Raw genomic sequence first — 18,481 nt, forward strand, 5'->3', positions numbered from 1 at the left:
TACGGAAAAAGATCGAAGACTGATCGATGCGTAGTCAATACATACACTGTGTCTCAGAAGGATATCACTGTTTGATTAGGATATGGTATCTCGGTTGGTACCCATGAAGATCCGGCCACGGGTTAGAACTGATCTTCAGTAACTCATGCTTGTCGTAAGAGGCGACTAACGGAATTGGGTGGCAGTGTATGAAATACGCCAAAAACCCAGCCAGACATCAGGACTTCAAAATGATACCAGCCCCAAATGGATTTAACCAGACCTCACACCAAGATATGGTGAATTTACTCAGATGTACGGAACAGCTAGAATTTTTACTAGACCATCGGGCTGGCTAGCTGTAAATTTAGACCGTCCGTCAGAAATCTAGCCCGTCTCGGGCGGTAGGACGGACCTTATTTCATACACTGCGAGTGGTCAGGCTTGCTGACGTGGTTGACACATGTCATCATATCCCAATTGCGTAGATCGATGCTCACGCTGTTGATCACTGGATTGTCTGATCCAGACTCAATTATTAACAGACCGCCGCCATACCGCTGGAATATTGTCGAGTGCGGCGTAAAACTAAACTCACTCACTCGGTTGGCACCACATGTAAATCCGCCACGAGTCCAGGCATGTACAAATATCTTGACCATGACATTGAACCACATTTCACAGCACCGAACCTGTGGTTATCCGTTTGGAATTGCACCCAGCGGAATGTGCTGGTCGCCTCTCCCATTGTGGATTGGGTGGTCAGGGTAGCTAACATATTGCTGATGTTACAACGTACCCCTTAGACGTTGATAGATGCTAACACTATCACTGCCTTGACTGGAATACTGGGATATTGTTGAGGGCATCGATACACGTATATTGAATTCGATGACATGTATAAACCAAGCCTGACCACCCGAACGCCTTAGCCTGAACTCGTATTCTCACAATTAAAGATAATGACATTCAGCAACAATGGCGATTCTGTCCCTGTGTTGATATAATTGACGTATGATCGATTCGTATTTTAACAGAGTGAATAGTTTTTACGCAGCTGTGACCTGTATTTCAGTTAAATTACAGAGGGTCAGCTAGATGTGGGAGGGAATCCCGAAGTAACACCCGTTTTACACGCTCGTTGATTCGGCGCCGACAAAATGAAAAACAGAATCAGATGAAAGTAACATATGTGTATCATATTGGATAATCGTGTGAAACAACCTGTTGTTTCTCCATCTCCTCAAATCAGGTTGAACTCTGTGCACAGAAAATCGTCGTCAAATATTGACCGGGACGGCCACCCGTTCTGAAGGCAATTCCCAGACCAGACTCTCCTCATTTTTATTCAAACTGCATTTTTAGTTTGGAATTTTTCATCTTTTCTGCATACACCGCATCAAACCTCTCGTTCTGGGCCACGGTAAACCAGTTCTTCCAGTCTCCCACTTCCCCTGTAACATTGACACATCGTTTTAATGATTTACTCAGGAACGTTTCTTCCAGTCTCCCACTTCCCCTGTAACATAGACACATCGTTTTACTGATTTACTCAGGAACGTTTCTTCCAGTCTCCCACTTCCCCTGTAACATAGACACATCGTTTTACTGATTTACTCAGGAACGTTTCTTCCAGTCTCCCACTTCCCCTGTAACATAGATACATGGTTTTACTGATTTACTCAGGAACGTTTCTTCCAGTCTCCCACTTCCCCTGTAACATAGACACATCGTTTTACTCATTTACTCAGGAACGTTTCTTCCAGTCTCCCACTTCCCCTGTAACATAGACACATCGTTTTACTCATTTACTCAGGAACGTTTCTTCCAGTCTCCCACTTCCCCTGTAACATACAAACATCGTTTTAATGATTTACTCAGGAACGTTTCTTCCAGTCTCCCACTTCCCCTGTAACATAGACACATCGTTTTATTGATTTACTCAGGAACGTTTCTTCCAGTCTCCCACTTCCCCTGTAACATAGACACATCGTTTTATTGATTTACTCTGGAACGTTTCTTCCATGTGTGCTCTTTGACTTTTTTGTGCACTCACCGAATTCGATAACGAAATTACTAAAGTGTACATCACTACCCTTCTGTACAAACTGCACAGTTCGAGGTGATCAGAGGGCGGCGGCTTAGCTTAGTGATCAAAGCTTTCGCTCGTCACGCCGAAGACCCGGGTTCTATTCCCAACATGGGTACAATGTGTGAAGCCCATTTCTGATGTCCCCCGCCGTGATATTACTGGGATATTGCTAAAAGCGTCGATAAAGCTAAACTCATTCGAGGTAATGCGTACTATTCTGACAAATTGTTGAGCATGCCCTTTAAAAACTTATCAATAATTTCTAAAACCTTTCCGTATTCAAATACAAAAACCGATTTTAAGCCATTATTTCAAAGAAGACAGATGACTGTCCTACCTTTCCTGTAAAAGCCCGCAGTGCCAGGTTTCCATACGTTCCGCAGATAGTTTTCCTTCAAGTTTTCCTTTGCATGTTTAAGTTTCTTAAAACTGCATGCTTCCACCACTTCCTGGCAGAACTCGGAATCACGTTGTACTCCAAGGAACTCCGACAGACGTTGTACATTTGACAAGGGATCCTGAAATACGAGAAATGTTTCTGGGACTAGAGGGCGATGGGGTAGCCTAGTGTTTAAAGCGTTCGCTCGTCACGCTGAAGACCCGGGTTCGATTGCCCACATGGGTAAAATGTGTGAAACCATTTCTGGTGTCCCCGCCGTGCTATTGCTGGAATATCGGCGTAAAACCAAACTCACTCATTCACCCATTCTGAGACTAAACCCACGGGACAGGTGTAAACTTGAGTTTATTAGTCCTCAGAGCTTGTAGCTAGTCCTGCTTGAAAGAAGGACATTTTCAGTTATTTTGTTTATTCAGTTTATGCTGTTTTAGTTCTGGCAAAATCAAATAGTCTACAAAAAAGAGCTGGTTAAAATCCTTACCCCTCAGATGTTACAAGGTGTTAAGGAATTGAGATTTCTACGCGTTCCCCATCCTCGATAATCTCCAGGGTATACGTTACGATCACTCTCAGCCATACCCTGGATGCATCCACGGCTTGGCCCGATAATTATATTACCTCCCTTTGCTGGCTCCACATTCTCACAGTAGCCAATCAGCTAAGCCGCCGTTACATCCGAGTTTCCCAGTGTCAACAAAGATAGCGGTTGCAGTCGCGAAGGTTTGTACGCAGTGCCATTCATATATTTGAGAAAATAATACAGACAAATTGACAGATCTGAAACTTCAAAAAAAATATATAAAAGAACTCCTTCTACCTCTTTCAGAGTACCTCTGCATCAATTGTGTTGCCAAGTTTAAACAGATAATTTAAGAAGCGAAAGTGAGTTGTGATTGGTTTGCTCAACTTCCCAGCGTAGACACTTGATTGGATAAAAAGCCAGCCAAGGGAGGTAATAAAATCATAGGGCCAAGCCGTGGATGCATCCAGTGGAGTATAGTGGAGAGTGATCGTAAGGTATACCCTGGAGATTATCGAGGATGCGCGTGCTCTTAAAAACAAGTTCGTAAACATCAGCTAGCGGTTTGTTGTTTAACACAGCCCAGCAATATTCAAGCTATAAATAAATCGAGTCTGGACCAGACAATCCAGTGATCAGCAGCATGAAATTCTAGGCAACGTGGATACAGTGACATGTCAACCAAGTCAGCGAGCCTGATCATCCGATGCCCCGTTAGTCGCCTCCTACAAGCATGAATTGCTGAAGACCAATTCTAACCCGGATCTTCACAGGCTGATGGGAACTCCCATACTTTAACACAGACTTAGCATAGTCATAGCACTAAGATTGCATTGTGCATGTGGGCCCAGATTGAATTATTTGCAAACCCCCGTGACACAGATGGAATACTGTTGAATGCGGAGTCAAAATACAAATTACACAGCAAAAAGGTCTAATTTTATCTCCAGTTTTACAATATTTAAAACCGCGAAGATCCGGATTAGAATTAGCTTTTAGGAACCCATGCTTGCTTTAAGGCGACTAATAGACTGTGGCAAGTCAAAACATTGGTCTCGTTTCCTGTTGACTGGGTTCCGTCCTATTGCGCAACTTAGAACAATAACCAGTCGAGAATTTTGAGACCAATTCATTTAACTGGATACATAAATATTAATCAGTATTATTTCATACATCTAAGAACTTGTATATTGCAACACTAGGCTCCTTCTAAGCCTTGCAAACACGTCGTGCAGCGTGCTCTGTCGTACAACGAGCTCTGACAAACGGAAACCTGGAAATCGTGGAAATCTCAAAACGAGGCTCTGCCGCTAGAAAGTTTGGCGGTCTGGTACGGAATTGATATTATATCAATAACGTGCGTTACAGAACTACACTGAATAAGCGCAAAAAAACACATAACAGGTGTAACCAGTGAGCCAGATGCATTGTGAATCATTTTACGACCTCATCAAACAGGGGCAGTCTGTGACGTCTTATTATAGTTAAGGTCATACTGCCTACACCTCACCATAAAATATAGAAATACGATGTGATTAAAGTTTACTATTTAAATTCATTTGTAAATACCAATTTCTTATGAAACAAGGAATTGGAATTCAGTGTAACCATAGTTGTTTGTGATGTCTATTTTCACTTTCACACGAGAAAATTCGGGTCGGCTGTAAAGTAGGTCATTGTCTGAATAGGTTAATGAGACTCATGTTTCGGTTTGATCGGGTGCCCAGACTCGCTGACTTGGTTGACACATGTCATCGTATCCCAATTGCGTAGATCGATGCTCATGTTGTTGATCACCGGATTGTCTGGTCCAGACTCGATTATTTACAGGCCGCCGCCTAATAGCTGGATTACTGCCGAGCGTGACTTACAATAACACACCATCCAACCAACCTACAGTATTTACATTTCATACAGGGTAAGCTTGGTGTGAAGTAACAGTTAAAGATTTATTTGAAATCTGAAACACATAACTTATATTACCTTTTTCATGTCTTCATAGTGCACAGTAAGTACGGGTAATTCCGTGAGAGCAGCAACTGTCTTCTCCCAGTTTAAGACACTGTCGAACCAAGACCCACCAAAGACTGGGTGATCATGAAACAAAACCGTAACACAAAGTAAGTGGCACAACACGTTCAGGTGAGGTGAGGTGAAATTGGGTTTAACGTCGTGCTTGAGAATATTTCGCTCATATGAGGACGTGCATTCGTGTGTATGTGTATGTGCCGCTGCTTGTACTAGCCCAGACTGAAGCTGGTTTTATAGTGCTAGCCCACTGAGAGACCATGCCGCAGTGAAGCATGAATACCCCACTCAGACACATTATACTGACTCCGAGCCGACCAGACCTTGTTGTACCCATTAATGCCGAGCGCCAGGCAGGGACCAACAAGTGCCATATTTTAACGTCTTTTGGTTTGACGCGGTCGGGGATCGAACCCGCGACCTTCCGCTCTCCGGGCGGACGCTCTAACCACTACACCACGGAGGCGGTCTCACAACACGTTCAGGGTGCCGTTGTACAGAGCAACCTTAGCGCTACCCGAACCCATTAGTCGCCTTTTACGACAAGCATGGGTTGCTGAAGATCAATCCTAACCCGGATCTTCACGGGTATCCAAGACGAGCACACTCATTAGGCCATCCGAATTTTTAAAATGTTTCATGTTTCTCGTGTTTCGCATGCCCCACATCTGTGCGGGCGGGAAAATATTTTTCTAAAAAAAATAAATAGTCCCTGTGTTACATTTTTTTAATTTTGAAAATGTACGTTACGTGGCGCGCAATAGTCTATATATTGATTGTGAGGCCCTTAACATTTTTTAAATAAATGTAGATAATGAAAGATGCAACCTGACCTGTTTTTGATGAACGAGTAAGAGTGTTGGGTTACTTTTATCACAGTATGGTATACATTTTCAGGGAAAATTTAAAAAGATTTTTTTTTATTATTTCACTTTGAAGTGAAACTTCAGGTAGGGCAGGAGATTGGAAACAGTAAAAATACGGACAGCCTTTTCATAAATCCACAGTCTTCACTGTTGGACTTCACATCCCACTGTAGGGTAGCATCCTAACTCACCTTTACCCTGGAGATAGGCGTCCAGGAAATCGTCCCATATCCCGTTATACAAATATTTCTCCCCGGCATTCATTCCGGTCACGTGGTTATAGAGGGACACCGCCACGTCCTTAGGGTTCCTCAGCAGGTAAATGACCTTGGTTCTCTTGGTCACGATCTCCGACGGCAGGAATCTGGAATTGACCATTGGTCAATGAGTTATCTAGGCCCAATGAGAGGCAATTATTGGACCAACAGTCGGGTAAAGATTCCCCAATATTCTATTTACGTCCATATAGCAATGGCTAAAGTGGCATGACCAATAAAGATGATTTCGTTTTGTTTGTTTATTGTTTAACGCCGCACTCCGCATGAGATAAATATGCATCAATCAGAGTACTACCTGAACCCCATGTGTGTGTTGAGTAGTCTCGGTGACGTCAGAGCCTCAAGCACCGCCACTTCCTTGACTTCCAGGAATTGGCTCTCTTTGATATTCCGGATGTAGTTTGTACTTCCGGCCATCAGCATCCCAGCCACCTCCCACACCCAGTGTGTACCTGACAGATACAAACATGTCAACATCCCAGCAACCTCCCACACCCAGTGTGTACCTGACAGATACAAACATGTCAACATCCCAGCAACCTCACACACCCAGTGTCTACCTGACAGATACAAACACGTCAACATCCCAGCCACCTCCCACACCCAGTGTGTACGTGACAGATACAAACATGTCAACATCCCAGTCACCTCCCACATCCAGTGTGTACCTGACAGATACAAACATGTCAACATCCCAGCCACCTCCCACACCCAGTGTGTACCTGACAGATACAAACATGTCAACATCCCAGCAACCTCCCACACCCAGTGTGTACCTGACAGATACAAACATGTCAACATCCCAGCAACCTCACACACCCAGTGTCTACCTGACAGATACAAACACGTCAACATCCCAGCCACCTCCCACACCCAGTGTGTACGTGACAGATACAAACATGTCAACATCCCAGTCACCTCCCACATCCAGTGTGTACCTGACAGATACAAACATGTCAACATCCCAGCCACCTCACACACCCAGTGTGTACCTGACAGATACAAACATGTCAACATCCCAGCCACCTCCCACATCCAGTGTGTACCTGACAGATACAAACATGTCAACATCCCAGCCACCTCCCACATCCAGTGTGTACCTGACAGATACAAACATGTCAACATCCCAGCCACCTCCCACACCCAGTGTGTACCTGACAGATACAAACATGTCAACATCCCAGCCACCTCCCACACCCAGTGTGTACCTGACAGATACAAACATGTCAACATCCCAGCCACCTCCCACATCCAGTGTGTACCTGACAGATACAAACATGTCAACATTACACGGTGGAACTTGAGGATGTGAATCAACACTGTATGACGCCATTTTAAAAACTACAATATTATATTTCATTAAGAGCTGATCTTAGACGTTTGACATTTTTATTCTATTGAGAGACAGTTTATCTCACCCTACGGCATCGGATCCTGCCATGTTTTATGCTTGGTAAATATGTACAGATATTGCTATTGCTGCACTTTAGTCAACTGTGCCCATGATGGAATTGGAGTGAGTGAGAAGGTCAGTTTAGTTTGACGCCGCTTTTAGCAATATTCCAGCAATATCACCATGTAGTACCCATATAGGGAATCGAACCTGGGTCTTCGGCGTTACGAGCTAATGCTTTAACCACTAGGCTACCCCAGTGGATGAATGTATGTAAATACACGTATTTTAAAACTTATCCTACCTCACGTAGCATACTCTCTCTCATGATTTGACAGCTGAGTGGAAACGAACTGCAAACAGAGTTTTTGGCCTCACTTGTACCATTCGCCCAACATTCCTCAAACACCCCCCACCCCCCACCCCCCTTCTACTCCCATTCATGGACAACTTCAGCCTCTGTGAAGCATGCAGAACGCCTCCTGAACGGTCATGTGACTCCTTTGTCTGGTCGTTCTCCTTCTTGTCGCACAGCAGTGCAGCGTGCTGTAAACGAAGGGAGCAATTTTGATTTATGGGTCAAAAAGACTTTACATCTCGGAAAAGAAAGTTTTGTTTTCAAAGCAAGATCTTTTCTTCCACGGACCCCCACTCGTCATGTGTAGACTGTATTGGACTATGCAGTTGGGATAAAAGATGTCATCTATGCAAGGGCGTGACTGACGATGTATTTGCAGCCTCCTGTAAAGTTAGGACTCGCTATCTCGCGGACAGAGACTCTTGGAAGAGGTCAGAAGAGCATGAACTTCAACGGCAAAAAAGAGTCCTGTTACAGTCCTATTAAAGTGGCCAAGCCAAGGTTACTCCTACTACCGAACGTGAAGATTGTTTGGAAGCATCGTCAGATTCCAACCTGAATGAGAACTTTCGTCTCTTATTCCCCACTTCGGAAGCCATCACGCCTAAACCTACAGTTGCCTCTAGGGTAGAGGTAGTGGAACACTCAACTCCGGCTGTCTCCGACGGAATGGAAACTACAACCTCAGATCTTCAGATCGATTTGTCTTCCGACCTGCAATCCTCAAACAGACCTGTTTGAGACCAGATTCAACAACCAGCTTCCAGATTCGTGTCTCCCATTCCAGACGCTATGTCTTGGGACCTAGATGCTCTAGCAATCTCCTAAGAGGGCCTCAACGCTTATGCGGTTCCTCTGCCAGATCTACTTCCCAGAGTACTACAGAAGCTTCAGTCCACCAAGCAGATGACTGCTTAAGGTTGGTTCGTCGACATATGCAATCTGGCCAGTCGAGATGACCTACTGGTCACCCACACTAAGAGCTACTGCAGGCGTCTCCACAGAGACACATTTGGCTCATCTTCAGAAATGCCTGATGGCTAAAGGATACTCCAGGTGAGTGGCTGGGGCTATCACCTTGGGGCTCATCGCATTTCCACCCGGACTACTGAAGATTGAAGAATATCCTGTCTCCTACTACTCAGGCCGTTGCAGAGTATTTGCAAATTCTGCGTACGTCTAGGAAACTGAAGGCATCAACACCAGCCACGTATTTAGCTGCTATTAATACAGTGACCACGGGAGTTAAGATATCTACTGTTCCTGAACTCCAGTCTGTCTGGGACCTCTCCGTTGTCCTTCAACATCTCGTTTCCACTGATACTGAACCACTTCATGAGAGGGACTTTGAGCGCATTGCATTTAGACCATCTTCCTGATAGCTTTGGCTACTGCTTCTCGAATCTCGGAGCACCATGCGCTGGGCGTTAAGCAGGTTAAGTTCGAGCGGAAGAAACATGAGAAGGTTTTCCTCAGTTTCCGCATGGACTATATTGCAAAGAACCAGTTGCCCGTGCTACCGGACCATCTCTTCACGATTCTACCATTGTCCACCATTCTTGGGCCTGACGACACCAAAGATCTCTCACCCTACCCTGTTAGAGCGTTGAAGATTTACATTGCTGCCTAGCAAGACTTCAGAGATTGCGCAAGCAAGTAATGTCTTCACACTGTTTTCTATAGCCTCAGCCCAGCAAGCTCAGTCCTTTGCCGGACTCAGCGGCGTCTAATGCTCATGAGACTCTGGCTTTAGCATCGTCCATGGCTCTTCACAGTAACTGCTCACTGGCTTCCATCAAGGAGGGATGCTTGGGGAAATCTGACACGGTCTTCGCTTCCCACTACCTACGTGGCCTCTCTCTGACCGACGTCAAAGGTCTACACCAGTTTGGTCCACTAGTACTGGCTCAGCAGCTGTCTGTGGCCCAACAACGCAGATAAAGGGACATTATTGGCATGTGGGTTCCGTGTTACCTTGTATATACGGCATAAGCATGTATGATGTCCATTTCATCTTCGTTCTTTTTATTTGGGCATAGATCTTCCTCACTTAGTTACATCCTAGGGTGTTGTAGTACGGTCACCGGGCATGGCTTCATCATAGACTCGAGGCATGGTCTTGTGCTACGATGCAGAGGTGATCGACACTCATGCTTACTGTCCTCTACTCTAACGCGCAATCACGTCAGTGAAGTGTGACCTGCCGAATTCAAGTGGACGCAGTTACTGGACACATCCTTGACTAAGCTTGTGTAGCGGAGGGAGGGTCGATGTGAACGTTAAGACAGTTGAGCATTCCGGGGCATCTTCCCTTTCACCTTTATGTGTGACTGCGGGCATGGTTCCGAAGCAGGTGCGGGCCAGATTAAGGTCGAAATTTACTGGGGCTTTCTGTATATCGGGGATGAGTCGTGCAACGCTGCTTAGCTTCGTCCTTTCCTCTTCGGACGAAGGTTGCGGCGGAAAACAACATTACTCGGGAGCACCCAACTCTCTGGGGGTTTTGTACCTAGTACGCCAAGGGGTTCCGTTGATTAACCCACCACAAGCATAGGAGTTATGGAGTCAATCAAGGGATAGTACTGGTAACAGGCCTCCCTTGTGCATCGACATCACACGGTTGTCATCTGTCTACCTGACACTTTGTTGTGTACCTTCTACAGACACTCTGAAGCCCATTTCTGGTGTCCCCCGCCGTGATGTTGCTGGAATATTGCTAAAGGCGGCGTAAAAGCAAACTCAGTCAGTCAGTCAGTCAGTCTACAGACACAGGGTAATCTGCAACCCGCCGTCCGACTGTGGGATAAGTATACTACGTGAAATAGGATAACTTTAAAAATGTTAAAATTGTATATTTATATATACTACCCATCAAAAGTTTAGACTCACTAGTGTAAATGTAGCCACTTACTTCAGTTAATTGTTCTAAACTAGATTTTGCAAAATATTTCATTCAGTATAAAGGTACTGTTTACACATGAACGAATGTATTGTAAAACAAATTCGTAACGTTGAAAAGATTATTGTCATGAGTTCAGTAAATGATGAAAATCAGTGAAAATTGGTGAATTATTAACAAAACTTAACACCACAACGCAGCTGTTCACATGCACGATATTTGCACATGCTTTTTCAGCAATTTGATGCATGATCCTCGTACAATTCATCTGCATAAAGTTTGCAGTTGGTTCCCCCATGTTAGTGGAGAAATCTATCTTTGATATAACCATATACTTACACATTACATAGTGAGTGCTTTAAGTGAGTCTAAACTATTGATGGGTAGTACACTTATCCCATCTCACACGATGCATGCACGCCCAGACATCCCCACAACACAGATTCAGTGGTAGGGAACTTGGTCACAGTGAGAGTGGAGTCTTTGTGATTTTTGCTATGGACCTGCTATTGACAGGTGTTGTGTACTTGTCAATGACTAGTTCCATGATTTGCAAAATGGTTGATTGGTGCCATGAAAACCATTTTATGGTTACTCATGTATCAAGTGCATAAAGTTAGATTTTGTGACTGTTTGTCTAAAGAGGGGATACTATATTATTATTTATCAATATTTAAATGGATGCAATTCCAAATTATGAATCTACGTTTAAGTAAAGTTGTGACGTTTTGTGATCCTTAGCAAAATGTGAGTAGTATATTTAACAATCACACGTCTATAAGATGTATAATATTTTTGAATGACGTATTTGCAGGTCACACTTCTCACTTATTGGGAGATATGAGTGAGTGAGTGAGTTTAGTTTTCCTCAGGATCAGGAATATCCCGTCTCAGTTTAAAAGGAATTAATTGTTCCATCAAAATTACATACATTCAGAGACTAAGCATTAGTCTAGATTTCTACGTGCATGACCGATTCTGTATTCCAGCAATATCACGGTGGGGAACACCAGAAATAGGTTTCACACATTGTACCCATGTGGGGAATCGAACCCGGGGCGTGACGAGCGAACGCTTTAACCTCTAGACTACAAACCTGACTTGCCGTAGCCAACTACGACGACGTCATCGTCCCTGATGTGCATTTTCTTAATGTTCTCCAAGTGGGTGGCATATTCCACATCCAAAGTAAATGGCGGAAAATAATGGCCGTCGATACTGTGGGCGTATACAGAGTTACCGCCCTTGTCTGTCAGCAACTTCAGGGTTGACATTTTGACCACTGCAAAGAAATATTTTTTTAAACATCTCAATGTATTTCAAACCAAACACATTTAAAACCAAAGCTGGATTAAGTTGTACTTTTCTAACAGTGTATGGAAAACGATGTGAGTTTTAGAATCAACTGTCTGACGAAAGTATGTAACGACTTGAAAATAGTAGAAGAACCAAGATATACAAACGTGATAAAATCTTTACTTGACTGACTGAGTGAGTATGTTTCTACGCCGCTTTTAGCAATATTCCAGCAATATCACGGCGGGGGACACCAGAAATGGACTTCACGCATTTTACCCATGTGGGGAATCGAACCCGTGTCTTCGGCGTAAGGGGCTAATGCTCACAGTCACTCGGCTACCCGAACGCCCCTTTCTAGACTGAAAACTGACCGGAACCCCGGGGGGTGGGGGGAGGTGGGGTAGGGGAGTAGGGAGAGAAGAGAGAGAAACAATACCCACCCCACCCCCCTCAAACCCTTGGATTCTTCCACAGTTCGACCCGTGAAGATCCTGGGTAGAAGGTCTTCCAAAGGCGACTCTGCTTGTCGTAAGAGGCGACTAACGGGATCGGGTGGTCAGGCTCGCTGACAGTCACAGTCACAGTCGGTTCCCAGTTGCGCAGATCGATGAAAATGCTGTTGATCACTAGATTGTCTGGGCCAGACTCGATTATTTACAGACCGCCACCATAAAGCTGGAATATTGCTGAGTGCGGCGTAAAACTAAATTCACTCCATCTCGCTCACTCAAACCCTTGGATAAGCCCATGTATATATTAACACGGAAAAACTAGACAAAGTTCTACCAATACTTTATAACGATATGCGCTATTGAAAACTGGAAATTTTACAGACTAACCGACTACGTTCCTCAATCTTAAAACCTACCAAGGGTCACATTGATAACGAGCATCGGACTTAATACGGGACCAGTATCTCTAAAGCTAACAGAACCAAGGTGCATTACGTCATCTGCCTTTACGGCTGTTTGTATTCCACGTTGGCCAAATCACGTGCGTGCCACATATACCTTCGTAGCATACTCGCGACTGGCCATCGATGCTTCGGTCCAACTAACTGACATAATCTCACGTTCACAATAACAACGTTATCGTAAGTTTTATCTGTAAACGCGATTATTTGCGATAGCTAGAATAGATATATATTACGGATGACAGTCACAAATCAGGGGGTGGCTGTCTAGTAAATTCACTCAGGTAAGAAACTTTACTGCCTTCTACTTTGACATACTATTGTTATTCTATGTTAACTTTAATCTATTGTAAATACCTTAACTATAAGTTACAACCCTGGCAGTACCTTCAGGTTTATGTGGAACGAGGCATCCCTTAGTATGTGTCTCATATCTTCTGTATTACAGTTAGGATTGTTTATTTAATACTGATTGACACTACACTGTTTTGTGACTATTATAGAAAGTATAGAGTGTGTCGGATATTTTAACTATTGTATTACGTTGTGAATACTATGCTGTTTGTGACCGTTACATAATGTCGATTGTATGAACCCCCACTGGGGTGATGTGTAGTGTACTGAACTATTGTTGCGTACATTGGAATACAAACAGCCGTAAAGACAGATGACGTAATGCACCTTGGTTCTGTTAGCTTTAGAGATACTGGTCCCGTATTAAGTCCGATGCTCGTTATCAATGTGACCCTTGGCAGGTTTTAAGATTGAGGAACGTAGTCGGTTAGTCTGTAATATTTCCAGTTTTCAATAACGCATATCGTTATAAAGTATTGGTAAAACTTTGTCTAGTTTTTCCGTGTTAATAGTATACACTAATTAATGCTCTAGTATACCTTGAAGCAACAAACACCAGATGTATGAGATTCTTGAGAGGCATGTAGAAGTTGGTGAATATATAAGACAAGTATGTGGATGACAACTTCTTGCCTACTGTATAACACAACGTGTCTTCTTGCCCCTTCTTCGGGTGATAAAAGACATATGTAGAAAGCAAACTATATATACCAGATTTACAGAAAGCCAGATATGAACATGTATGTACAATCAATCGCAGAGGACCGATCAAAAGCAGTTATAAACACGATGATAATTGGGATAAGATAACTGACACAAATAATATAATGAAGATTAAAGGGCAAGTGTACACGAATAAATCACATTTATTCTTATGTGAATCAAAGTGAACTGTTTTAATTAGTTAATACCAATGTTTGAAAATATACACTCATTTTTCTTACAACGTAAGTATAACCCTCAAAATAAGTGCTGAAATGTTATGCCAATATGAGGTATTTTTTGCCGAGCTAAACAGGCCAGAGTTACCGCCCTTTGATTATGACGTAATTGGTGCCACTTGAATTTAAACTGGTCTCCTGTCTAGTCCCAAATCAAAAGATAATAATACTGATATTAATCACGTGAAAAAAAGTTCGTGAAAATACGAAGAAGCATAAGAACAGAAAATGTAAGCAGCAGGACGGATTGGTCGTGTGTATTTTCATTCATAACCTCGCCTCAATGAAAATACCAAATATGTATAACAATGTTGACGTCCGTATGACATCACTATCGGGAAGCGACTTTTTCGAAATGGCGTGTTCACTGACACGAGTTTTCGAAGGACATTTTCGTTGTTTCAAGCAACGTATATGCATAAATGTGACATGTAAGCAGTCCGAAACTTCTGACAGTCTGCTGGTTGTTATTTTCTTTTTGTTTTCATTGTGACCAAGGGAAATAGTCAGAAATTAAGAGAAGTACCGTCATCGTTGTGCGTGAGTTTGCGTCAGTTATGGCGTCATGCTTTCAAAAACTATAATATGTTGTGATGAATCTAGAAAATCATTGGCATACACCTGTTTTATTTAACTATCGCTTGCTACGATACCTTTCCCATGCATGTTCTAAAACTAATGAGCAATTGTATGCAACAAGTAGGCGAACGGATACACAGTGTAAAATCTGAGATTGGCTTTGTATACATTTCAAACAAGTATTCTTTCACAGCACGGCAACTCATATCTTCGATATATTTCGTTAGATTTCACTGAAACACTTCGTATTGGTGACAAAGTCCATTTGTCAGTTTATTTTGAACTGTATGAGGAATTCAGGGATTCATGTAAGGAAGATGGTGTTGAATTTTATGGACGAAACATAACCGACATACATGTGACGTGATTTTATAAACACTATGTAATATGGCTGAAACTTCACTTTGACGTTTGCGTATTTTCCAAAACATTCTCAGCGATTCTCGGTTCATTGATAATGTTTCAGAACGAGCATTGGTGATTCGATCATACAACAACAAAACTACTGCTGATCACAATGATACATCTTTTTCTTTTAAATTCAATTCTCCCAGTAAAATTTGACATTTTACCATAAATTACGCAAAACGCAGTGAATGGTGATTTAGTAATGTGTCAAAACTGGCGAGATTTACGATGCATGTAATTTTCAGTAAATTTTATCTACAATCAGCGGATGCTATCATAGAAAAACGAATTTCAAAAAGTGTTCAAAACTGCAAATTGCATTTATCTGCGTGATGTAGAGTACTATCGATATAAAAGTGAATTAGGTGGAAGAGGAGTGACATATCGTACGATTTATGTAAGAACTTTAGTAACAAACGTAGAATGCCGGCACATTCACCGATGGCAAGCAAGATGTAGTGCATATACGTTTTATAGGTTTCATGAAAAAAGGTACTGTTAGAAAGACGACCGACTCAGGTTGAATATGTTATACAATTTGGTTACTTGGTAACACTTTTAGTACAATGTATACGTTTTTTCAAACTGCAACGTCATTACAGTGTAGAACTGACCACATAGCCAGGTGACGGCCAAGCAACAGGTGGATTAAAACAGTAGCCTGCGCATCGAGACACAAGAACCACACCTATACCTGCACCACGTGAAATGGGTCTAATAAGGTCTGACGACGTCATTCGTTTATCGTTTGGGCACCAATGACGTCATTTCCAAGGGACATAAGCCATGGTGTGTTTATTGTGGACATAGAACTCTCGGTAAATGTTGAAAATATGAATTGATATAACGCAAATAATAAATTAGTTACTTCTGATTTATGTACGGGTTTGGATATAAAACGACTTGATAAACACTTTTTATGAAGAAAACGTGCAAGACAAAAAGGTTAATTTTCGTGTACACTTGCCCTTTACAAACAGCCGTAAAGACAGATGACGTAATGCACCTTGGTTCTGTTAGCTTTAGAGATCCTTTAGAGATACTGATCCTGTATTAAGTCCGATGCTCGTTATCAATGTGACCCTTTGGCAGGTTTTAAGATTCAGGAACGTAGTCGGTTAGTCTGTAATATTATATCCAATTTTCAATAACGCATATCGTTATAAAGTATTGGTAAAACTTTGTCTAGTTTTTCCGTGTTAATAGTATACACTGGTTAATGCTCTAGTATACCTTGAAGCAACAAACACCAGATGTATGAGATTCTTGAGAGGCATGTAGAAGTTGGTGAATATATAAGACAAGTATGTGGATGACAACTTCTTGCCTACTGTATAACACAACGTGTCTTCTTGCCCCTTCTTCCGGTGATAAAAGACATATGTAGAAAGCAAACTATATATACCAGATTTACAGAAAGCCAGATATGTACATGTATGTACAATCAATCGCAGAGGACCGATCAAAAGCAGTTATAAACACGATGATAATTGGGATAAGATAACTGACACAAATAATATAATGAAGATAAAGAGATGTGGATGCAGCAGAGTGATATACGGCTAGTTAAGTGACAATAAGACTTAAGACAATCAATCAGTGAGAACAGATAAAAAAGAAGTTATAAAAAACAATAATAATGGGATAAGTTAAAGCCAGTTGCATGTTCGAACTGTGTCCCTAAATCACAACCGCCCATTCGGGTCACAATGTGAGTATCGAACCGTTGTCATATTTCTACTGCAATTCGACCTTATCGACTTAGGATATGCTACTACAAAATATAAATACCTTATTACGGAACAGACATTGTGGATGAAGTATTGTTACAGGATATAAAAAGTCATTGATATGCATTTCTGTACCTGATGTCGAGGGCGTTCCTGATACACCGACCTAACCGTTTGTTCGTTTAGAGGCTGTGCGTGTGTCGACCTACTTACGTGGTTACACACAGTCGTCAGGCGGATACAATGATAAGAGACCCATCAACACAAATATTTCTTGTTTTGTTCTACTCAGCCCTATTTAATCGAGGTCAAGGAACAAATTATTGAGCACGGACGTGACAATCCAGTAATTGATATTCTGTGTCTTCAGCCACCCATACCTGTCGAAAAGCCCGAGTCACATCATGGTAGGTCTTAGTACGACCTCTCCCGTCCAAAAGTATTGTTAAAACCCGAGTGTTGGGGAATCAGCTCGCTTGGCAAGAGGTCTGACTATACCAACCCACACACAACACAACACCTGAGTAAAATAAACAAGGAGTTTATTACACAGCTGTCACAGGATGATTCCACATAATCAATCAATAATGGTATGGTTTATAATAAATTATTAGAACATGTTAACACTGTAATCATCTATCAAAGTACATAAACATCACACTTGGATTGGTTACACATACTACATTAATCATGATACACATTCAAAAGTATACAACGTAATGTGATTGTTCAATACTCTACACACCAACCCAGTGGGCGTTCATACCGCACAAAACAGCATATTGCTCATAACGCAATGCAATAGTTAGGATACACACTCTATACAATACAGACATCACCCCAGTGGGCGTTCATACAATGTGCATTCTACAACAGTCAATAAACAACATCGTGTTTGCACGTAATGCAATAGTTAGGATACCCGACACACTCTATACAATCTAGACATCACCCCAGTGGGTGTTCATACAATGTGCATTCTACAACAGTCAATAAACAACATCGTGTTTGCACGTAATGCAATAGTTAGGATACCCGACACACTCTATACAATCTACAATAGCCACAAAACAACGTAGAGTTAATCATTATCAAATAAACAATCCTAAACAGTAATACAGATTAATTGTGAGATATATTAAACGACGCCACGTTCCACATAGACCTAACGGTTGCGCCAAGGGTAACAAATAGTAACGAGATAGATTAAAGTTCCAATAGATTAAAGTTAAGATAGAATAGCAATGGTAAAGATTTATCGAACTTGAAGAAAGTAAAGCTACACACTTGAGTGAATTTACTAGACAGCCACCCCCTGATTTGTGACTGTCATCCGTAATATATATCTATTCTAGCTATCGCAAATAATCGCGTTTACAGATAAAACTTACGATAACGTTGTTATTGTGAACGTGAGATTATGTCAGTTAGTTGGACCGAAGCA

At 42.2% G+C, this 18,481-nt stretch overlaps 1 protein-coding gene across 2 annotated transcripts; it reads right to left on the reverse strand.

Moving 5' to 3' along the window:
• Positions 1 to 1,159: 1,159 nt before the first annotated feature.
• LOC124277657 (sulfotransferase 1B1-like) lies at positions 1,160 to 17,225 on the reverse strand. Of its 2 annotated transcripts, none has more exons than XM_046713383.1 (7): positions 17,173 to 17,225; positions 11,910 to 12,095; positions 6,459 to 6,615; positions 6,077 to 6,249; positions 4,975 to 5,078; positions 2,409 to 2,589; positions 1,160 to 1,433 (listed from the first exon to the last, which is right to left on the reverse strand). In XM_046713383.1, the coding sequence occupies exons 2-7, from the start codon at positions 12,085 to 12,087 to the stop codon at positions 1,324 to 1,326; spliced, it is 903 nt and encodes a 300-aa protein (XP_046569339.1). In that variant the 5' UTR covers positions 12,088 to 12,095; positions 17,173 to 17,225; the 3' UTR covers positions 1,160 to 1,323. The 2 variants fall into 2 exon arrangements, with proteins under 2 accessions (XP_046569339.1, XP_046569340.1); XM_046713384.1 differs by lacking the exon at positions 1,160 to 1,433 and adding an exon at positions 1,467 to 1,953.
• Positions 17,226 to 18,481: the final 1,256 nt, after the last annotated feature.

Source organism: Haliotis rubra, unplaced genomic scaffold (genome assembly GCF_003918875.1).
Source record: "Haliotis rubra isolate DU_JTF1 unplaced genomic scaffold, ASM391887v1 Scf225, whole genome shotgun sequence".
Taxonomy (NCBI): domain Eukaryota; kingdom Metazoa; phylum Mollusca; class Gastropoda; order Lepetellida; family Haliotidae; genus Haliotis; species Haliotis rubra.